Source organism: Python bivittatus, unplaced genomic scaffold (genome assembly GCF_059951505.1).
Source record: "Python bivittatus isolate LINGU-HERP-01145 unplaced genomic scaffold, Pbiv_v1 ctg000640_np1212, whole genome shotgun sequence".
NCBI lineage: Eukaryota > Metazoa > Chordata > Lepidosauria > Squamata > Pythonidae > Python > Python bivittatus.
In genome coordinates, this window is record NW_028277090.1 from 1,103,620 (window position 1) to 1,127,419 (window position 23,800).

Here is a 23,800-nt window from a genome sequence, read left to right on the forward strand (position 1 = left end):
AGATGTGTGGACTTCAACTCCCAAAATTCCCCAGCCAGCATGCTGGCTGGGGAATTCTGGGAGTTGAAGTCCACACATCTTCCTGTTGCCAAGTTCGAAAAACACTGGTCTAAACATTTAAAGGTAGGGAATATTAACCGTTTTTATTGCATTTCTCCTCTTTAAGCCACTCATACACAGCCCTCTTTTTCTCTTCTCCCTGGTTGTAGAACAGTATCAAAAATGATCCACAGAAATGCACACAAATACATACATGGTGACAGTCACAGGCTGGTAGCAGTGACAGGGTGCCCCTTTATATTGCCCAGAATGTTCTTCAGCAGGGCTACGTCAGGGGGTGAGGGGGACTGTGGGAAATAAAGATGGTTGCTTGAGTCCAGGAGGCTGTATGTTTCCTTCCAGTCTTCATGGGGATGGGAGGGAGGGGGCAGCCTCCAAGCCTCTTCCAACTGCTTTTTTGCTCCTTCAAAAACAGAGACCAACACTTATATTTTTCCCTGTTTGAAATGTCAGTCTATATCCACAGCATTCTTCCATTCTGACTTACAGCTCCAGAGATTGCTTTTTGATTAGCTTGTTTCCCTTCTTGCTTTTACACAGAGAGGGAAAAAAAACCCCTAAATCTGTAGCTAGTGGAGATCTTAATGACAACTGACATGTTTCTGTACCGAGTTTCTTTCTCATCCAGTCTTTGGTGTGTGATGCAATTAATTGACCCCTTTTTATTTGCTTCGTAACTCTTTGATTTCTCAATATTTAGAGCCAGACAGTATTTTTGCTGCAAGCTAAATTAAGAACCAATAAAATATCCCTGGGATGCAAGAAACAACACCTTCTGAGTTCAAAATGCTATGTGATTCAGTGATAAAAACGGGGTTTTTTTGGTCTTAAATGTTTTGGCATTAACAGTGCCCATTTTCTAAAATAAGAAAAAGAGGCCACTGCATGATAAAACAAGGATAGGTACTGCATTGCTGCTAAACACAGTCGTATATTGAATTCAGCTCAGAACCAGGTTCAGAGGTAGTGTGAAGCCATTGTTGGTTTCTTGGGTTCCTCTTAGCATGTTGCTTGAACCCAACCATTGGGCTTGTAATCATGATTTCTAGCTTAAAACCATGGGTTAATCCAGGTCCCATCCCTTATTCCTTGGGGCACCTGATGCTTAGGGACTTGAAATTCATTCTTCAGTTGCTGGAAAAGGCTGCTGGTGCTAGAGAAACGAATTAAATGCATGACTAGAGAGTATCTGTATTGACTGTGTCTAATTTTAATTAAGTAGAAATGAAATGAAATTTAGCTTTTGTCATGGTTTCATGGGTGTTTGGGAGATGTGACCCTAGGCCTCTCACCAGACGCGATTCAGAAAAAGTTAGGCATCTTTTGTCTTAGTCAAGGCAGTGATGGGATAAAAGACAAAGGTGGATCTTGGCTAGAGAACAAATAAGGACTGAAATGAGTTGGTGCCTGTTAGGTTAAATATCTTTAAAATGGAATAGATAAATGCCTGGAGAACTATGATCAATGGCGATGTTAAAGCCTCCAGACTTGGAGGCAGTATATCACTGAATATAAGGTTTGCGTCTGTGTATTGGCAGTGTTAGAAGACCAGGAGATATAAAACTGGGCACGCTTAAAAACATAACAGGAGTGTTCATACTTTCCATAGCGTGCAAAGCTGTAGCACCAAATTCATCTATCACAGTGTTTCTCAACCTTGGCAACTTGAAGATGGGTGGACTTCAACTCCCAGAATTCCCCAGCCAGCCCTCTGGCTGGGGAATTCTGGGAGTTGAAGTCCACCCATCTTCAAGTTGCCAAGGTTGAGAAACACTGATCTATTATATTAGGTTGTGCTCAATCTGTACACAACAATATTATCAACAGCAGCCTAATGAAGCACACACTTTCTTAGAACCAAATATCCAAAAGGACTGCTATGTTATGGATCCATCCTTGGTATCCAGGGGGTTCATGGTGCTGATCCATAGGAATCCCATCTCTTGTTTGGTGTTCAGGGTTGAGAGGCAGCCAGAAGATTTGAAACGGGAGCAGCTGGCCCTTTAAATCGAGCTTCCCTTGGCACATGCGCATCCAGCCGGATCATTGAGTCGGGATTCTGACTCAAGCGTCTCCTCAGCCGGCGAGTCTGCCAGAGCGGCGGTGACCGCAAACAAAAAGACAATAAATCTTGTGGTTCACAAGGGGCGACCCTCCAGACAAATAGTGTAGTAACGCAGCGGATGGTCTTTGTGAACTCTTGCTTCCTGGATGAGGTTTTGGGGAGAAGAACGTCAGTTTCCGCCTGTAATCTTGGTTGTGATGCAAGCAGGGGTTGCCCCTGATAAAGAAACAGGAAATTGTAGGGTCTTTTGTATGGCAGCGTTACCTTTCTGGAACATTTTGCCCCGAGACGGTTTCCAGTTTACACCTCCTTGTTGCGCCAGAATACTTAAAAAAAAATTAGCCAACAAAGATGAAAGCAATATAGTAATACAAGCAAAAAGAAATCATATACACGTATGTACATAATTATGATAACAATAAACTAAAACTGTATATGCAATTTGTACCTTCGCTGGCTGCACCATGCCATGAGTTAATATACTGCATTAACCCTGATGGCAGGGTTAGCCCAACTTAACAGCTGTAAATGATCCAGCCACAACCTGAAGTGAGGGTCTTATGCAAACCCCCCAATCAGGAGGAGCCTGGTAGCGCCTTTTCTGACGAATGCATTTTGTTCAAAGGCGTCAGCTTTCGTGAACTGCAGCTGTCTTCGTCAGAGGCCCGGAGAGCCTCAGTGGAACACGTCGGACGAAGTGAGCCACAGTTCACGAAAGCTGACGCCTTTGAATGAAATGCATTCATCGGAAAAGGCGCTCCTGGACTCCTGATTTTTTTTTTTGCCACAATAGGCTAACATAGCGCTCCTCCGTTTCTGTCTCTTGCGGGATGCGGCTGTTTTTACTTAGTAATACGTACCGACCATCTCTTCGTGTCAGTGCGTGTAGCAAAGCGTGTGTCCTAGAGGAGCAGCAGGTAAACATCTAGTAGATAAAAACAGGAGGACCTTTAAGCAGGTTCAGCGTGCTCTCCCATCACGTTTTAACACACAAACAGCCTCCCGTCTCCTGACATAGCAGAACAAATCATAAAATGGGCCTTGTTTAGTATTGGCTGATCAAGTTGTCACCCCAGATACCACGCAGGTAAGAATCAGTTTGATGGCACCGCAGCGTGAGAACCCCACCAGTTGTGATCTATTTAAAAAAAAGCACCCCTAAGAAAACCGCATTGGCCTACCAGAGCCTAGAATTCAGGGCTGGGCTTAGGGGCACCGCAAACATGTCAACCGGAGAAATCAGATCCTCCAGTGAAGCTCCACCCGCCACGGCTACCCGGACCCAGCTCTGCCCGGTACAGAAGTGGCACCCTTCCTTCTGGTGGCGTTTTTCGATTTCCCCCCAACCCTCCTTGGCGCTGGCCAAAATGATGGGGAGCCCTAATTTGATGGTCCTGTTTATTGGCAAATCAAATCAGAGTTTATGGATTAGCCCTAAGGCCTTATCAAGATAACAATTAGACAGTAAATAATTCATAAAACTCTTTACAGAAGTAATGTAACAAACAGATTAAATCAAACATGAATAAAAAGAGAGTAATAAGTAGGTATACATGTAAGTAAAAATGCAAATCATGTTTCCGTATCACCCCGGCAATTCACTCCAATTGACCCCACCGATGTAGATCTCAAACGCATTGCCTTGCTTAAAAACAAGGCTGTGTTGTATGTTCTTTTTGGGTTTTGACCACACATCAAATATGTTATTCTAATACGTGAATCCCAATGGGTTGTTCGTTTAACATATGGGCCAAGGTGTAAGTCTGTCACCCTCTTATACAAGTTACAGTCTTGTATGTGTGCTCTATCCTTGATTTCATGTGCTCTGCATATACAAATGCGTTCATTATAAGGGATCCTGTTAGATATTCCAGATCTGACCATAGTATCAAGTTGATCAAATCTAGCTCTGTTTCTTGGCAAAACCTTCCAAGAGAAGAGAAGATCTGTCGCTCAGGGTTGAACTGTGGAGTCCTTGGTGCTCTCTGAGCTTGGTGGTTTTCTTGTAGACGACTAGGTAACACCACCAATGTGAGAGTGTGGGGTTCACCCCGTTTATATACAGTAGCTTGCCCTGCCAGTGACACTGCCAGGGCAAGCTACTGTATATAAACGGGGGGCGAACCCCACACTCGCTCGCACTGATGATGTTACCTAGTCAGGGCGCTGAGCGTCTGCAAGCCAACCTCCAAGCTCAGAGAGCCCCACGGGCGCCACATTGGCCAAACCTGGCCGGCGGCGTTCAGCTGCTCGCGGGGCTGTTCCCAGCGTCTGGCCGCCCACGGCTGCGGGAACCGGCCGCTTGGCCAGCCGGAGAGCCAGCCGGGCTTCCCCCTCGCGCGCTCGCGGCCGGTGGGGCTGGCACGGAGACCGCCGCCGCCACCGCCTCCTCTGCGCCCTGCCCCGGCCCCTCCCCGGCGGATCTCGCCCGGCCGAGCCGCGGGGGGAGCGCAGAGGAGCGGGCGAGGGACGCGCACAAAGCCGACCCTCCTCCGCCGGGGAGGAGCCGGGAGCGCCGCCGGGAAGGCCGAACCCAGCCCAGCCGAGCCGCTGTTCCTCGCGGCAGCCGGCTTGCAGGACGCCGCCGCCGCCAGCCGCCGCCGCCGCCGCCACCGCACCGCCCGGCGCCTTCGCAGCGAGCGGGGCTGAGCGACCCCGCCGGGTAGGCGAGCGCAGCGGGGGTGGCTCTCCCCTCCCCGGCTCGGCCCGGCTGCCCCCTCCCCGGCCCTCGCCTTGCAAGAGCCCCGCGCCCCAGCTGCCGCTTGGGATCGGGCGACTGGGGCGCCGGGTGGCACCTCTTTTTCGTCACCCCTTCCGTCTCCCCCCGCTTTCTTGCCCCGGCTGGGGAAGCGTGCGCGCGCCCGCGTGCGCGCCCGGGAGACGAGGCCGGCTGGCGGGGGAGCAGCTGCTGGAGATGCGAAGGGCGCGGAGCTGATGGAGGCGCCCCGGCTGCGCCCCGAAGAGCGGCGGCGGCGGCGGCGGAGGCGGCGGGGTCTCGGAGCGCCGCTCCCGGGGGCCAGGCGCGTGGGGCGGCGAGGCGCGTGGGGCGATCGGCTGCTTTGACGGCGCCCCGTTCAGCCGCCCCCACTGGGGGGGAGGAGGAGGGGGGGAGGGAGGCGGCACGCGGCCCTCGCTCGCCTCGCCAGCTCTTCGGATGGCCACGGAGCCGGAATTGCGCCGGACTCTCTCCGACCCGGGCAGCCCAGCGGCGCGGGAACCGCGGCTGAGCCTGGGCCCCCTGGGGGCGAGCGGTCTCCTCCAGCAGCCGCCGCCTCTGCCCAGCCCGGAGCTGCTGCTCCGCTCGCGAGAGAGCGCCGTCGGGGGAAGCCACCCCGTCGCCGCCACCTTGATGCTGCCGGACGCCGCGCCCCTGGCCCTGGAGCAGGTGCTGCGCGAGATGCCGCTGGCCGAGCGGGGCCCCCGCCGAGCCGCCGCCGCCGCCGCCTGCCCGCACGGCCCGGAGGAGCGAGACGCGCGCCCGGGGGCTCCGGGAGGCGGCGGGCCAATCAGCCACGGGGAAAGCGGCTCAGGTGCGGGAGATCGCCGGGCAGGCGCCGCGCCGGGGCTGGATTGGAGACTCGCGCCGGTGCAGGAAGACGCCGCCGCCGCCGGGTCCAACCTGGAGCCGGGGGAAGCTGCCGAAGATGAGCCGTGGGGCTTCGGCGGTTTAGCAGAGCCCCCCCTTACTCCGGAGGGAGCGGGGAGCCCGGAAGACCTGGACCCAGAGGATCCTCTCTGCGCAATTCCGGGGACTCTCCGAGGGGCAGCGGGCTTGTTCCTGGACCTTGCGGCGACTCAGGAGGAGGATCGCTACGCGGCCGCGGGGCTCTTTCTGGATTGTCCTTGGGCGGATGCGATGGACCACACCGGCGCTCAGACCGGCCGGGGTCCCCCCTTGTTGAGGCCTTTACCGGCGGCTCCCCCAGGGGCCTTTGTTCCTTCTCTCTGTTCTTCCAACGAGGTCGCCCCCCACTTACAGTTGGGGCAGGCCCAACCCCTGGAGGAAGAGCTCCCTGGCTTTCTGGAAGATGCCCCCCAGCTCCGAACGGTCTTCAGCGCCCTGGACCAGGACGATGATGGGTTTGTCCGAATAGAGGAGTTTGTGCAGTTTGCCACCGACTATGGAGCAGAACAGGTAATCTTGGGTGGGTTTCTGCCCCCCCCCAGGGGCCGGTGCTCCCTTTGGTAACAAACGGGGGCCTGTAAGCCTCGTTCATCAAGAAAAGGATGCACTGCAATCCTGTATAGACTTAAACCGTGAAGATGGGTCCCAAGCATTTGACGGCATTACGAGAAGAATTAAAAACAGGCTAAAGAATAGCTTGTTCATCTCTTGTGACCCTGATCGTAGTGGCCTGAAACAGCTGCGATTCTGGCTAATGGCTGGGCCCGGTCTCTTTAGGCTCAGTTTGTCTTGCTAGCAAGGGGTCACCTTACAGGTAAGGCTTGCCTTGTTTCGGTGCTGTTTTCTGCACCTCTGGAACAATGTTTGCCAGGCCCTGACGTGGCCTGGACTCTTCCCTCCGTGCCAGTCATTTTTAGGACAGAAGTGCAGCTAGGGAAATAATTCAGCCCCGCAAAACGTTTGGTTGCTGAATTGTCTGTCTGTCTGTCTGTTTGGGGAAACTGGAGCTCGGTTTGCAATAAATCATCTGGGGAAGCAGCTACATTTCATGTGCCCAAACTCAGGGGTGTAATGGTAACGTCATCTTCTCCTTCTCCAGCAGACTTGAAGGCATGTGATGAAATTGAGTGCTGGCATCTGAGTGAGTTAGGTTTGTCCCAATTAACCCTTTCCCTGAAGCAAGCGCTAAGCAATGTGGGACCTAAGCTCTGATGAAGTTTGTTTGGGGTCGGTTTGCCTTATCTGAATCCAGCAGAGGCTTTTGTAAACCATGATTAATAACTTAGCATGTTGTGGAAGTGCACCTCCACTCATGGTTTATTCTCTAAACCAGTGTTTCTCAACCTTGGGAACTTTAAGAGGTGTGGACTTCAACTCCCAGAATTCCCCAGCCAGCATAGCTGGCTGGGGAATTCTGGGAGTTGAAGTCCACACCTCTTAAAGTTCCCAAGGTTGAGAAACACTGCTCTAAATTATAACTAAACAAACCCTCCCTTGGTTCAGTGTGTAAACCAGGTCGCTCTAAAACTTTGAGCCTGATGGAAATATTCCAAGGATTATATAGCCTAGATCTCAGTGTCTCCCAAACTTGGCCCATTTGGGAGTTGAAGTTCACACATCTTAAAGTCGCCAAGGTTGGGAAACTCTGGCCTAGTTGGTTAAAAAGTGGGAAAAAATTAGAAGGCAATGGGAATGAACTAGATGCTTCTATCTGTGAGTCACCTAATTTGCATTTGCTGCAAGCAGAACTGTATTTTAAAAACAACAACAACAACAACAACAGGTAGATGCTTTTTTTAACAGCTTAGCTTAGTTTGATGTGTCTGCTTAGTGGTGTGTCATTGCACAGGTATGGTAAAGTGGGGTGGGGGAAACCTTAGAAATGCTTCCTAATGTTGCTTGGGTGCACACCTGTCCATTCTAGCTAAATCCCAGGCTCTTAAGTTTCCCCTTTCGAAGGCCCAGGCATGGATTCTCTTCTGGACCCACTTCATAGATAATCATAGCAGGGATCACAGTAAAGACAGATGATTTAATGTAGGCAGGTGGAAGTAAGGCCGATAATTTTATAAGCAAGGATCTGTCCTGTTTGTGAAAACCTGCCTTCCTAACGAGGTGCATGTGTTCAACTCCCAGAACTCTTAGCAGCTGTCATGCTGGCTAGGGGATTCTGGGAATTGAAGGCCTATATCTGCAGGGCACCCAGTCAGAAAAGGCTGGTGGAAGGCTTAATTTAGGAAGAGAAGCCATGGGCCCTAGGGTTGAATGCAGTATATAGCCTAATTTTCAAAAGTTTGCTTAAAATTACTGGAAGAGCAGTGGTGGATATTCGGAGGGGGAAGGTGAAAAGGGGGCAAAAGAGAGAGTGAGAGAGAAGCTGGCTTCACATCTCCCTCCTTCTCAGCCTTGACAACTCCCAGATGTGTTGACTTCAATTCCCAGAATTCTTAGCCGTGTCCAAGCTGGCCAGGGAGTTCTGAGAATCAAAACCTACACATCTGGAAGTCCCCAAAGTTAGGAAATACTGCTCTAACCATCATCCTTTGGCCTGGATTTGACTTCACATATTCTGCAAACTCGGCCAGGGTGGTTCGCAACCCACACGTTAAGCTTCCGCAGGGCGTGAATCCAGCCCCTCTTTCAGCCTTGAAGTCCAACCTCACAGGGTTGCTGTTCTGCGGATTAAATGGGAGGAAGGAAGGGTTGAATCTGGTATATCGCACTAGGTAAAAGAATAAGCTTGAAACACAACATAGTAATTTTTCTATGACCTAACTGATGTTTCTCTTAGGGGCATTGTTTAAATTTGCAGCTGGAGTTGAGAACCAAAATTACATACAGAAGCCCCCAAGTGGCGTCAGATTAGGTTCTTTTGGAAGCAACTTGAGATCTGTAAACATTGATGAATTGCTTGCTTTTGCTGAATTTCGCTCCCCAACTTTCCTGTCGTATCAGTCCATTGGAACCGATTTTGCTGGGGGGGGTGTGTGTGTGATGGTGATTAGTACCGCTTCATCTCATCACCTTCATGCACGTCAAATCTAATCCATGATGTGAACTAAATCTACTCCTTTCGTATGACTTGTGTACCTGTGTGACCGCAGGTTATTTCCTCACTGAGCAAGGGGCTGGATTGAGTGGCCTGAAAGTTTTCTGTGTTTTTTTCCTGAGAATGCAAAAGTTGCTATTGTTTTACAATCTGAATCAAGCCTGCTCTCCTCTTTATTATACAGAGGTACTCATCGTGAAATTTAATTTTCAGAGGAATTTAGTAAAGGGATATATGAAATAAAGGTGCATAATAAAAGGGGAGTAGTCCAGTAGTATTTTGCAGGCAAGATGTCAAAGGCTGGCTAGAACAGGACACACATGGGTGTACGCCTAGTGGCACGCACATTATTTGGGTTCAGTTCCAAGGGTTGCTTGGGAGCACAAACATAGTTCTTCTCTGCGACCCTTTAAAGTAGCTGCATTCCAAATCAATGCAATTTTTCAGACACAAGGAGAGGCAGATGGTGCATATAGATATGTGGAATAGACAACCGATAAAAATATGTCCCTGCCAAGGAATTTGTTCAGGATCGAGTAGATAAAAGTCACGCAAGATTCCATGTAGGGATAGCAATGAAAGAGCATTTGGTCAAGACCCTCGGGAGTTACCCCATGAGGCGTACACGTTGGGGGAATATTTTTGCAACCCCCCAACAGAATGGCAGAAAGTGGAGGGAAGGCAACCTGGGCTGGATAAAATTTCAGGACTGGGGTCGAGAAGAGGCCGGAGACTGGCACGTACCCGTCTGCTGCGAGGCTGGGAACTGGACTTAGGTGGCTTTGAAGTTCAGTGTCCTGAATTTGCAGCTTCTGGTATTTTTTTCCACCTATGGCCAGGTTTAAGCATTGCACCCTAGTGGGTCTGGCCAAGTGAAACTGAGTAGATTAAGTATCCCGTCTTTCACTTTCCATTGCGGTCACTGACTTATTTATTTATTTATTCATTCATTCATTCATTCATTCATTCATTCATTCATTCATTCATTCATTCATCAAATTTCTCACCGCCCATCTCTGGGCCGTTTGCAAGAAGATAAAAATGCATTGAAATATAACATAAAAACAATCCTAAAAAGAAATAAACTCCAAGAAGATAGAAAATTGGCAAGTAATTCCAGGGAGCATCATCAGGGGGATAACCACCCCCGGGGGCAGGCAGAGCCCATATCACCCCATGCACACTGACAGAGCCAGGTCTTTAAATGGGACCCGGGAGGGTAGGTTGTTTAGTGCAAAGCACAGACTCTCGTCGTCGTCATCATCATCATCATCATCGTAATTTATATGGTACCCAAGACCCAGCGACTCTGGGCGGTTGCTCCGCCTGTTGCTCATCCCATTGTTTTTAGTTCTTTGATTGATATCCCATTTTCCCTCGTTTCTCCAAATTTCCTCCCCATGTCCCCCACCTCCCCCGTGACAATCTTGCAAGCAGAGTGACCGCCCAGGAGAGACAGGGACCAGTCCAAAGTCCCCCAGGGATTTTCCACGGCTAGTTGGGACTAGAACTAGGTGGGTCTCCCCAGTCCAAATGCAACAACAACCCTAAGAGATAGACTGGGAATTCTGGGAGTTGAAGTCCATGCATCTTAAAGTTGCTAAGGTGGAGAGCCTGGAGGGAGAGCCAAGTTTGTAGGGTTCTTTTAAACATGGTCAAATGGGGGCCAGATGGATCTTAGGGGGGAGGTCGAAGGATAGCTTGAAAGATGTGAGGACTTCCCACTTAATCCCTGGTGAAACAAGACTTTCATTCGAGTTCTTCTGGAATCCAATTCTTCTACTTTTTCTAGGGTAACAAACTTGGAAATATTTGCTCTAATGAGGTATTTCTCATCCTCAGCCACTTTAAGAGGTGTGGACTTCAACTCCCAGAATTCCCCAGCCAGCACAGCTGGCTGGGGAATTCTGGGAGTTGAAGTCCACACCTCTTAAAGTGGCTGAGGTTGAGAAACACTGATCTAACATGACAGTGCAGTGTTAGATCTCTATTCTGAAAGATTTCCTAAAGAACCAATCCTTTGGAAAGGCGCGCTCTCGATGTTAGCTGCGCATATTCCTGGAGTTAATAAGCACATTATATTTCTTTTGATTAGCGCTGTCTCTTTGTCATGGTTAATATAATGTTGCTGGCATCCTTGGCTGAGATGATGCAAGTGAGTGCTTCAGCGTCCCCCCACCCACCCAAGTTGCCCGAATCCACGATAATGATAAGTCCAGCCCCAAAAGTCATCTGTGCAGGGTTCCCCATAATCAATCAAAAGGTGTTGGGCTTAGTCTGGGCTTAGCTGGGGTGTGAAGCTGGCCGTGGGGCTTGTTCTGTAAACCATAGTTAAACATGCAAAGTGTGAAACTTGCCAGGGCTAGAACCTGGCTGGGTTCACACATTGCGTTAAGCCAAGAGTCTTGAAGTTTGGCGAGTTGAATAAGCCACAATGGCTGGGTTCATACAGCACGCTCCACCCAGCCCCAGCAGAGCAAACAATGGCTTCAGTGTGGATCCAGCCTGAATTTTTGCAGTAATTTGTCAGAAACGATGTTGCTCCAAGAGCCGGCCAGGTTCTTAATTTGCCGGCCAGGTTCTTAATTTGGCCATATTAATTTAATAATAATTTGGCCATACCTCCTTGCAAAGGTTCCTCTGAACTCGCAACCTACCTGGATTTCTTTGAATTATTCATGCTGCTCCGTCTCTCTCTCTCTCCTTCAATTTCATGAACACTCCTCATCTTTCCTAAGGCTTCATTTGAGGAAAAGAGCTACAGGCTGCGAAGCCGTGTTTTAATCACGCACGTCTGGTGCATCTTCTGTTTGTCTTGAACTAACTCCTTGACTCTGTGCTTTTTCACATCTGGCAAATTCTTCCTGGGTTTCTCCAGGTTTGTTTATTTATTTATTTGATTTATAAAGCCGCCCACCTCACACAAGTGACTCTGGGCAGTTTACCATAAAATAGATAAAAACAATCCAATGCATAAAATAAAATTAAATTAAAATTTAAAAAAACATAGCTGAGCTTCATAAATAACCATCCAGAAAGTCAAGAGGTGAGCGTTATCAACTCCCAGGGCCCCAGGCCCGGGCATCAAACCAAATTTTTAGGGCCATGTGAAAAGCTAACAGGGTTCTCTGTCTTTTTCTTTTTTAATGATTGTTGTGTGTTCTTAAAAAACACGCTGCAGAAGGTGGCCTTCCTTGCAGCAGCTCCTAATTTTTCTTCTCAGATCTTTTCCTTCCACATCCCTGGACCTTTGGGGAGTAAAGATTTGCGCAGTGGAGTTGTAAAAGTGAGCAAGGGTGGCTTGTTTTATTGAGACGGGCAGGAGAAAAGGGTGGTTGTTATGGCTGTGTAGGACGCCCTAAGGCAACAGATGAATTGTACAGTTTTAGGGCTGAAATGTTAAGCCTGCTTCCTTACAGGGAAGCCCTCTTAAAAACAGCAAGGCCCTCCTGTGTCAGTATGCATAGAGATAGGTAGTTAAGAGAAATACTTCAGCAGTTTAAGTCTCTTTCAGTTTGATCTGCGAGGGAACCAGCATTCCCATTATCAAAAGAATATGCCAGCTTGTGCCAGCAGAATCGCCATAGGTGCTCCGGGACTGCGTACAGGCGAGCGTGTGGATTCTAGGCGGGCTGGATGAGGAAGGATGGAGCGCATACCCAATGCATAAATGAAATAATTTGGGCAGGGGGCTTCATTTTCCAGAAATAGACATAAATACATTACGCTTTTTCCCCCTCCTGCCTGTCCTCACTAGCAGACTCCTAATTTTTGGAGAAAGTAACAGCTTTAAATCATGTCTCTGTTTTCAAAGGAGGTTGGCAGGAAAATACACAGACCTCACTGTGCATTTTGGGAAGAGGAAATGAATTTGAGGCCAATCATATTTGTGGATTCTGACTTCATCCAGAACAGTAGTTTTGCCCAGGACTCCGTCTGGAGCATCTATAGAGAATCCAAACTCGATTTCCTCCTGTTTTCACCCCCCCGCCCCTGCCTTGAGTAAAAGCAACAGCAGCCCGTGTGCATTTAAGGGATGAAAAACCTTGGGTGAAAATGCAACAGACGATTGGAATGTGTCCATCCAAGTTTTTGCTTTTTAAAAATAAACAATGGAGATGTGTGTGCCTGGCACTGAACAAATGGTTTTGTTTGCCGGACGCATTAAAGTGGTGGGGGGGGGGAGGAAGTTCAGGGCAGGATCTGTATAACCTTGGAGGTTTTGGACAACCTTGCCAAGAAAGTCTGGGTGTGCCCTTCTTGGATGGGAAGCTTCCGTGGATCGGGGCTGCCAATAATTGGAGCCGCAGATTCCAGACTAACGGGTTTACAGTGAAACTCAACTCCATTTGAAGGCAATTTCCTGCTCAGGGATTACACCAGTAGGTATGTTTTTTTTTGAGTTGTCCTGATCTGGCAAGGTTTTATGAGAGCATAAATCTGGCAATCTGTTTTTTTAATGGTGGTGAGGGTTTTTTTGCCTTTAATAAAACAGAACAAAGAGGGAAAAAAATTAAAAAAGGAAAGGAAGCCAAAAAACCAGTACATTAAGAAAAATTATATATAGGGCTTATGTGTGTGTGTGAGAGAGAGAGAGAGAAAAAAACCTCTATCATTTGCATATGTGAATTTTTCAATAACATTTTCAGTACAGGATGACCATATTTCATGGTGTTGATCTATAGATAATCTGCAACCTATTCCTGAGTCACAAGTAACATCAGGTCTTCAATCTGCTGAAGAAATGGGTCCATAACTTTTAATTTCCGGTGTTGAAGGACTAGTTTCTTAGCAATCAGAGGGGTGCAGAAAATCCATTGGAAGTTGACTGGATCTCAAATTCACGGGTTCACAGCATTCGGATTAGGGCTGGCTGATCTTTCAGATCCCCCACCCATTGTGGGTCAAGAGGTCTCCTAGACACTGCCTGGATTCCCTAAGCTTTTGCTGCAACCCTGAAAAACCAACATTTTGAAAGCAGCTGCTGAAATCCTCAGAATTCTAGCCTTTGTGGATTCGATGTTAGATTCTGAGCTTGCTCAGTCATCCTCTGGTGCATAAACATAGAGCTGGGCCCTGGATAATAAATCTTCTTTTTCTCAAAGCATATAAGGTTCAGTTTTGCATGCATATTTATGAATCAAGATTTCTGAGAGTGGAAGTGACAGCCCAAGTGGGCGAGCCTGATCACACAGGTTGCCAATAAAACCCGTAATGGCAAGATGTGTCAAGCCTCAAGGGTGCCTCAGCTGAATGACAGCGGAGCGGCTCTCTGTTTTCTCTTTTTAGTAATGATAATGATCAAGCTGGTGTTGCCACCTTCACAACACTTTGGGCTAGAGCAGGACTGTACCATTCTGTTGGCCGGAGGGTTGCCCCAGACTTTGTGCAGTAGGTGGAGTGTGACCTTCCAACAGTGGAGGAAATCCAGTGTTTGGGAGGAGGGTTGGACTTTTGAAAAGAAGAAATGGGACCTTTAAGGATCTGCAAGGCTTAAGGGACCCATCTGGCTCCTGAGAGATTCCCAAACCTTGAACAATGGCAAGACAAATCTAAAAAAAATTGGTGCTACCCATCTAGGAACCACAGGGGAATACAGGGCACCATCTTGGCACCATTTAGGCTAGATCAACATTTCCCAACATTGGCAACTTTAAGATGGGTGGACTTCAACTCCCAGAATTCTCCAGCCAGTTGGTTTGCTTATAGACCTTCCTTTAGACCAAGCTAGGTTGTCCTATCCACTGTCTAAAATTTTTGGATCCCTTTTGTTTTCCTTAAAAAAAGACAACTTGCAAAGTTCTAGCATCATCTTTTCCAAGAATATATCATTGCTCTGTGTAGGCTCCACACACGTTCCTAAAATGTGAACATGAAGGGTTCTAACCTGCTATTTCGTTAGGAAGCGAGTCCATCTGCACAAGGAAAAGGAAAGCCACACAAATTGGGGGATAGTTAAAGAGAGAGCAGGGACCAGTGTTACCTGTTCTTCTTGGTTAACCTAGAAAATCTTTATTAATTACAGTTGCTTAACCGTTATACAGACAGAGTAGACCCATACTGACGTGCTCCAGTTGAAAACTGACCAGGTAATGCCCAGAGTTGGGGAATACAGGAGCACTTATTAGATCAGTGTTTCTCAACCTTGGCCGCTTGAAGATGGGTGGACTTCAACTCTCAGAATTCCCCAGCCAGCCATGCTGGCTGGGGAATTCTGGGCGTTGAAGTCCACCCATCTTCAAGTTGCCAAGGTTGAGAAACACTGCCTTAGATAATAGTTGTGTGCATAAATTGAGGGGGGTCTTCTGACCAGTGCTGTTCAGATTGCCTTTTTATCCTTTGCCAGCCACATTCTGTCAGTAGTTCCGTCATGCATCACTTCAGTTGTCCTTTGGTGGTCTTCCTGAGGGGAAGTTAGCTTACATTCCTTGTCTGATTTCAGAGCTGACTTCCTTATTTCTTCACTTCCTTGCTCCAGTATACTGTACATACACATTCTTCTCTTGGGTCAACATTTGATCATTCTGCTCTGTCTACTTCCCTCAATATTTTGGTTCTTGTTCAAAGAATAAATTCTGTGACATATTTTTCTCCTAATTCAAGGGCTGGAGGGATTCTTATTAATGTGGCTGGGAGGAAGTGCCCTTAGGAATGTATTTAACCTTCGGTGGAATGGGCATTGTTCATGGCTGGGTTTTCTGTGCCAACCAGCCATTTTGTGAGAATGCCCACTGCTTTTTCTCAGACTTCTTGAACTGGCCCCAAACGGTTGGTTTCTCCTCACTGTTAAGTGATCGGAGACTTCATATTAAGTTGTTTGGTTCCAAGCTGGAAGGCAAGACGTTCTTCCAGGGTTTTATATACTAACAACAGTGTATATTGGCCATCACCAACATTACCATTGACATTTACAATTGATATTCCTCACACTTTTTCCCTCAAGGGCAGAGCAGCGGCTGGCAGAATACAGAGTTTAAGAGGAGTATACACTCTTAAAAGAAAACAGTCCTGCCAAAAGCTGATGTAGTGTACGTCGAATTGATGGGAATGACTTTTTGAAATCATTGCAGTACAAAATTGTTGAGGATTTGTTCCAGGAATTATCTCAGAGATTTGGTGTTGCAATGGGTCCTATCTCTGGTTTATGCTTGGTGGACAATCTATTATCAGGAACTAGTGTGTGGTATTATGGGAGCTGATTTTAAGAACAGTTCAGGGTGGAGGGGAAGGAAAGGTGATGTGGCTGATGAAAGCCATGTCAGCAAAGATGCTTAATTTTTCTTTTTGAGAGGCCCCTAGCTTTATATAACTAAGATCTTGGCTATTTAGCATTTGAAACAGAGAATGTGAATTTCTTTTCCGCCTTTGGATCTTTTCAAAGTGGTAAAGAAGAAACTTATTAGGTTCCATTTGATTGAAACTGAGACAGTATTTCGGAGAGTTTTTAAATGGTGGTTATTGTTAGAGATACTCCTTTGCCTTCCAGATTAGTCATACCTAATTTAGGCCCCACTGAAATCAACCAGTCTGCTCTATGCATGGGTTTAATCTGATATTTCATGCAAATTCTGTCTACGGAGTTATTTTTTAGGAGGGGGAAAAAAACCCCTGTGATTCAACAAGGATCTTTTTATGTTGTTAAACTGAATACTAGATTTAGGTGCTTACCACTCTAAATTCCCATTAGTTGGTAGTTAAAGGAAAATAAAGTAAATAATTGGGTCTCTACATATCTAGATGATATTATGCATTTTTCTCTTGATACATCTTAGCATTGACTAGAGTAGTGGTCTCCAAAAGTTTTTGATCACACGTGCTTGTCCGTAAAAATATTTTGAGCATGCACCCCCCAACATATGTATCTATATTTATTTATAAATTATATCCATGTACTACTATATTAATATGTACATTATAAGACGCACACCCCAAATACAAAGTTTTATATAGTCTATATATTAAGTACTAGTATAGCTTAATTTCTTTCTTACTTTTGTAGATAAATAAATATAAATAGACATACCAACATTTTCATTTTGCACCCTAGTGGATTGTCCTGCATGCCACCTGGGGTGAGTGTGCCCCACTTTGGAGACCACTGGACCAGAGAATATTTGGACATTCATCCTGTCATAGGCTGATTCATCTCTCTTGTGCATTACGGAATAAAATGGAGAGAGGAATTCACAGTGTCTGCTTTTCTGAACTCACTGAAGGAAAGGTGGGTGGGTCTAAATATAGAATCAGACTTGGATTGTTCAGGGCAAACCCTGTGATTTTGCTGTGTGATCTCCGACCAAGGTTGCATCGTAACTATGGTGTGATTAGTTGGTTTTGGCTTAGCCTAATTTGCAGCCCACTCCATTGTGGCTTGGAAACCGTGCTTTATGGTTTTGTGTGTGGGGTGAAGCCAACCAAATGGGTATTCTGTCCAATATGATTAAAACACGGATGGCCTTGTGCAATGTGTCTGTGCTGAGAGTGGCATGGAGAGAGACACAGAGGAGATAGCCAAAGTCACCCAGTGAGTGTTGTGGTCACGGAAGGGCTTCATTCTGGCAGTGATTGTGCTAAAAGGGGATGACAGGTTTTGGAGATGGCTGCAGAGGACTTGACCGGATGAAGTAAATCCAGATGGTTTTCTGGAGGCACTATTAAAGAAGCTACAGCTTAGATGTTTTGGACATATGATGTGAAAGGAAGAGTCTTTGGAGAAGAACTGATGCTTGGGAAAATCCAAGGCAATTGAAAAAAAGGTCAACAGAAGACAAAGGAGTAGTGGTGGTGATAGATACTATAATGCAGGGTTCCTCAACCTTGGCAACTTTAAGACGAGTGGACTTCAACTCCCAGAATTCCCCAACCAGCATGGCTGGCTGGGGAATTCTGGGAGTTGAAGTCCACCCGTCTTAAAGTTGCCAAGGTTGAGGAACCCTGCTATAATGGATGACCCAAGAACTCAAAGAAGGTGTTTGTGGAGAACTGCCGAGTTGACTGCTGAGAAGGAACTGGAGGTTGAGGAAGTCTACCCATCTTAAAGTTGCCAAGGTTGAGGAACCCTGCTATAATGGATGACCCAAGACCTCAAAGAAGGCAGTTTGTGGAGAACTGCCGAGAAGGAAGCAAAGGCTGTTAGCAAAACATGAATTAAGCCCAGGAAGACAGGACAGAGTGAGAAAGAGACTGAAGGTTGCCCTGCCTTGACTCTCTTTGGTATAGGAGGGAGGGAATAGGAAACACTATTAGACTTTCAAGATTCTCTTACTAGCCTATATCAATAAATTGGAGTTTCAGCATTTCTTGTGGAGTCTCTTTCCTGACCTGGCCTACCTTGAAGAGCTTAACACCGTTGTTGACAGGCAGTCCTGCTGAAAAGATGCCTTTCAGATCACAAAGACTTGGAAGTGGCTGAACTGGTGAACCACAAGAGTGAAGTGGTCCATCTGTTTTCGTTTCTTTTTCTTTCTGCCATGGCCTTGATGAGAGTTTAGATTTAAGAAAGTACTATATTTAGTAATGTGGGACAAATCAGTCATGAGTTTAAAAGAAGCAGGAAGAAAACGTGACGTTCCTCTGTCTTGCTTGGAGTTCTTTTGCCAACTTGCGTCGTCATGCACAAAGTCAGAAACCCCCATTCCCTACTCGCTTGTCCTTCCTGGGTTTGGAATTACTTGATATCCAGCTACTGGATTATTCTAAAAATGCTTATTTAGACTGCTCTGAAACATAACTCCAGGAACTGGATACTGTGCATCTGAAAAATACTTTTTTCAACTTGGACTAAATGGATACCAAAAGAATGAGCTTTTTTTTCATCTTTAGTTTTTGGCAAACAGTAATTGCTTATTCTGAGATTTGTGTTAAGCAAAACAAAGCAAAACAAAGTAGCTTGATGGTGCATTATGGTGGTTTGCTTGCCAGTCTTTCCAAAGTTGGCTGGGGATTGTGGCTTTCCATGCTGGTGGGAGATTATGGGAATTGAAGTTCAGCGTCTTTTAAAGGCGCCAAAGTGGAAAGAGAATCAGGCTAAATCCAAATGTGTGTTGCTGTTTCTTCTTCTTGGTGTTGTGCTCTAAAAACCCAGCCATGGTGATTTGTAAACCAAGATTTATGGTTACTTTGAGGTCTGTACCAAGCTATTATGGTTTATTGTGATCTAACAGACCTTGGGAACATGGAGGAGAAAGCAGGACTATTACAGGAGGGAGGGGGACTGTTACAAAAAAGATTCTTGAGTCTAGGGGAGGGGAAAACATGAGAAAGAGATGCAAAGAAACTTTGTCTTCATTACGCTAGGTATAAGTTGACCTACCATAAAGAGAACTGCTTTGGCAGGCTTTCAGGTATCTGTTACATTATCAACAGTAAAGATTTTCCAGAAATCCAAGTGGTTGTCTTTTCTGAGTTTGTCAATCTCAAGAGTTTGACGGCTATTCTCCAAACTATAAGCTATTCTCTTTTGTATGTCCAGTGTACTGTAGCATCTTTTTCCATATCATTCTTGTAGCCTGTCATTTTTAAATCCACTTTCAGATCAGTCTGTCGGGTAAAACTTGTTCTTCTTCCATAACATCTTTTAAACACAGTCTGTCTATAGAGATAGACGCTTAACTTCTGAGTCCATTGCTCAAAAACAGTGAATTTATTCAAATTTTGATCCAAATAGTCCAACTTTGCCTTTAGTTGTGACTCTGGCAAACCAAGAGAGCAGTCACTGCGAGAAAATGTAAGATTTATTTCCAGTTAACCACAGAAACGTAATCAGTTCCGATTTTCCCATTGAAAGCCAAATGTGAAATGAAGGGGCCAAGTTAAGAACCACAGCGCTGGCTGAACTAGGCCAAGTTTAGAGAGAATTGGGTTTAATTCTCATTCGGCTACAAAGTGTGGTGGGTAACTTTAGGGTATTCAGATCTTGGTTTTGTTCACTGACTGAACTATTCATTGCTAACCACCTTTCCCCCTCTCCTGTGTGGTTAGTTTAAAGTGCAACGTAGCTTACAAATCCAGGAAAATACATTACCTGAATAAATAGTGGTTTGGGAGCTGAATGATCTCACACCACTTTTGAAACAGCCTTAAAAAATGTGAAAACCTTAAAATGTCTGCCCTCCATGGGTGTGGGAAGCTTTTCGTCTTTATAGCAGATCAGTTGCATAGAAAAGGGGAACTGACTGTTCTCCTGCTTTACTTTCACCCATGGTTTGATCAGGGACTTTTAGTATTGAAAGGGGACTAGGCGGAAAGAAGGATCATTTCAGCAGCAGAAAATGCAGGTTGGTTTTGCTCTGTGCCCATGTTTGATGCGTCCCTACAATCAACAGCAGTGGTATCCTTTTTAATTAGAAAGCATTCCAGAATAAATCAATAAATGTAGCAGGGGAGTTTGGAGGAGCCAAGGGAAACCTGTGCAGATGGATTGGTGGAGTGAGGTGATACCACACTGGAGGTACAGATTTAAGAGATACAGGACCAAGACGAAAAGAGTTGGGTGGAATGGTGGCAGACCTTCTCTAGATAACGGAAGGAGTAAAAGCATCTCTCTCCACTCATAACAGTTTCAGCCTCCATGATCAAGGTTCTTTGATCTTGTTCTTAATAAAATAAACCTGTGCTGGATTGGATCATGATTCACCAGGTATCATTGAGAAGCCCTCAAGGACAGAGAGGACCTTCTTCTCCAGAAGTCTGGAGAGCCACAGCCAGTGAAGAGCAGCAGTTGCCCCTGGACTGACCTTTTCCAGATATATTGGACAGGTCTTCTGCTGGCAGTTTGGTGGAGTGATAGGATTTGTCATCCAGTGTAACTGGAGAACCCAGTTGGGGAAAGCTAATTCAAATGAGAAAGACCTGATTCTGCTATAACTTTCAACCATTGTGAAATTTGCTTAATTGGAAGGTTGTGATGTGTGACTCCTGCTCACTGTGGCTCGGGGTTGGGTCAGAGGAGACCTCCATCTCCCATTCCCTGAAATTTTTGGCTCATCCATGAGTCAATTCATCCATTCAGCTGCCAGAGGTGAAGACTTCTACTTGCTTTGGCCCACCTGAAGTCCCCTGTTGGAGCCTCCCCAGCCCCCCTTTTCTTTTTTGGCCATATACACTTAGTAAAAAACAGAGCACCTTCATTCAAGACAGAACCCTGTTCAACTTTCCAAGCTTGGAAAGATTAATGTATTTTGTGTTAGGGCACACCCATTCATTTGGCGCTCCCTGTTTTGGTGTTGCGGTTTTGTGGTTAAGCAATCAAGAATGTTTTTCTTTTCTTGGTCAGATTGCCCCTTCCTTTTTCCTGGGGCAGCTTTTAAGTTTCAGGCTTCATTAAACCCTGTGCAGTTCCTTTCCCCAAATCTACATGACTAAGTTGAAATTGGTATGTGTGTGTGCGAGGTCAAGGGAGAGTAGTGTATAAAGAACAGAAAGCGTTCTGTATTTCCCCCACCCCCTGAAACAGGAGCTTCAGGGCAAGAATTGTTCTCCAGAGAACCTGAGCATAGTATCAAACTTCGGTTTCTCTGATCTCATGTGGTTTCGCTTGGGAGTAAATATTTCTGCATAAAGCAAGCATGGTTTGATTTTCAGACAAGGGAAGTGGTTCTCTTTTCTGTAGTCACAAAGGCTACCACCGTGCAGGAGTTATGTGAAGTTATAAACAGGGCCAAAATGGAACGAGACTCTTCCGTCTTGAGGTCAAGAGCATGTTAGGTTGATACAGACAGCAGTTAAACAGATGTGAGCATTCTTCAACCTAGTGCCTCCTGCTGTTTTGGACCACAAGTCAGGAAATTGATTATATACCATCTAGTCAGTGTAAACTCTTAGCAATCATGTAGATGGATTTTCTCCAGGATTATTGCTCCCCAACCTGGTCCTTCAGGTCTTCCAGCAGAATATCCATGGCCAATGTCATTTGGACCATCCACCTTGCAGTTGGTCATTCTCTTCTCTTTTCTTCCGCCTTTCCCAATGTTACAGACTTCTCAAGGGAGCTGGGTCTTTGCATTGATTGATTATGTGAATTGCAAATAACCAAATTCTAGTGAACAAACCAGTCTCATACTTGTATCATATTACAGTCCCAAAATTCAGGAGAGCTTTATCCTTAGCTCGATTTAACGCTCTCCCTACAGCGGTTTTAGAAGGAAAATACGAGAAAATCCCTTATGATATTTGATACTGCCCCTGTGGTGCAGGTGCCATTGAAACCACAGTCCATGTTCTTTTGTATTGTCAGTATTATAGGGACATTCGCTTTCAGCTGATTACCCCTCTTTTGTTTAAATTCCCCGGGCATTCCGATAATTTTTACTTGCATTATTTGTTAAATAATCAAGACAAATCTATTTCTTTAAAAGTTGCAAAATTTTGCTACATAATGTGTAAGCTTCGCCCGCAAATGGTTGCTAATAGTTATTGATGAAAGGGGTAATATTGTTGTCTGTTTTATTGTATGTATTTTTATTGGTCAATGACCGAAATAAATATGATGATGATGATTGATTATATGTCATCAAGTCAATGTTAGTGACCCCATAAGTAGATTTTTCTCCAGGAGGATCTGTTCCTTGTCTGCCCTTGCAAGCTAGGCAGGGATGGCCAGATTAATATATGGAGGGGGGGGCTACCAGAGAATCCCAGGGCTTAGGATAGATTGAAAAGAAGATAATAATTCCAGAAGAAAACAATAGCAAATAATTTCCATGTTGTGGCCAGAAATACTATGTGGACTATAGTTGACCTTGGAAAGCCAAACAGAATTGGGCTTTGAGAGGGAGGCTATCCCAGGGCTGTAAGCCAGATTGGGAAGTGGAAAAAACATTCTAGGAGAAAGCATTGACAAACCACTTCTGTATTGTTCCCAAGAAAGCTACCTGGACTTGTCTATGAAGTCACCAGCTCATCTCAAAAGAAACTTGTACTTGTTCAGCATGTCATGCAGATTCAACTGGCCCTTGAAATTGGAGTCATTGTCAGTTGCAATCCTGGGACAGACAAATCCATATCTGGCCTCCTTTGGTTAGCTTAGAGATGCAGATCTCTCTCTACGAATGGAAGACCGGGACAAGGCTTAGCTACAGGGAGATACGCAGTAGTTTGCTTTTGGGGCAGGCTGCTGGCCCCCCATCTCAGGATTGTTTGTGTGTTTTGGCTGAAATTCAACCCTTCCCTTCCTGATCCAAAATCTTGTGCTTTGACAGGAACCCTATCCTGGTTTTCTTACGTGCCAAGTCAAATCCATACGGTGAAGCCCTTGATTTAGGATGGGTGATATTTGTTTTTCCTTCCAGGAACCCTACGCATGACTGCATTTTTGGAGGGACAGGGGGATAGTGTCGTGTTCACGTTTGCTCAGACTTCCCCTCAACAGAGTTTTCTCAGACTATTTTAACTGGCACTCTGAGAAGAATCTACAACCCTTTCCTTGCTGTTCCCGTTAAGACTACCCCAATGTTGATAATATGAACATTAATTATGGACACATTTTTCCATGTGTGGAAGCTTCTGTCTATAAAGGTATGTCTGTCTGTCCCAAGGTGGCCACCCGAGCATGGAAAAAGTGAGATGTACAGTGGTACCTCGGGATACGAACTTAATCCGTTCCGTGACTCTGGTTGCAACTCGAGTTGGTCTCAAGTCGAGGTAAAGTTTCCCATAGGGTTCAATGTAAATCCGGTTAATCCGTTCCGCCCTCCGAATTTGGTTGCAACCCGAGGCGAATTTCCCCATAGGGTTCAATGTAAATCCGGTTAATCCGTTCCGCCCTCCGGATTTGGTCGCAACCCGAGGCGAATTTCCCCATAGGGTTCAATGTAAATCCGGTTAATCCGTTCCGCCCTCCGCCTGAATTTGGTCGCAACCCGAGGCAATTTTCTCTTCAGAGCCTGACTCCCACCAAGCCTGCTCTGCATTTTCTTTGGAGCCATGCTAACACGCACACCAAAAACCTTCGCAAAACACCGCAAAACACACCACAAGCCTCACCGAACGTCTCCTTGCTACC

The 23,800-nt window shown here is 46.1% G+C and overlaps 1 protein-coding gene across 4 annotated transcripts in view; it reads left to right on the top strand.

Annotated features, from left to right (window-relative positions):
* Positions 1-4,646: 4,646 nt before the first annotated feature.
* Positions 4,647-23,800, top strand: part of RAB11FIP3 (RAB11 family interacting protein 3) — an 88,379-nt gene continuing 69,225 nt past the window's right edge. For 2 of the 4 annotated variants that reach the window (XM_088150990.1, XM_088150991.1), the window contains exon 1: positions 4,647-6,260. In XM_088150990.1, the coding sequence (XP_088007116.1) occupies positions 5,280-6,260 (981 nt within the window). In that variant the 5' untranslated portion in view covers positions 4,647-5,279. The remainder of the gene's footprint in view (positions 6,261-23,800) is intronic. The other 2 variants (XM_088150992.1, XM_088150998.1) reach the window with 1 other exon arrangement.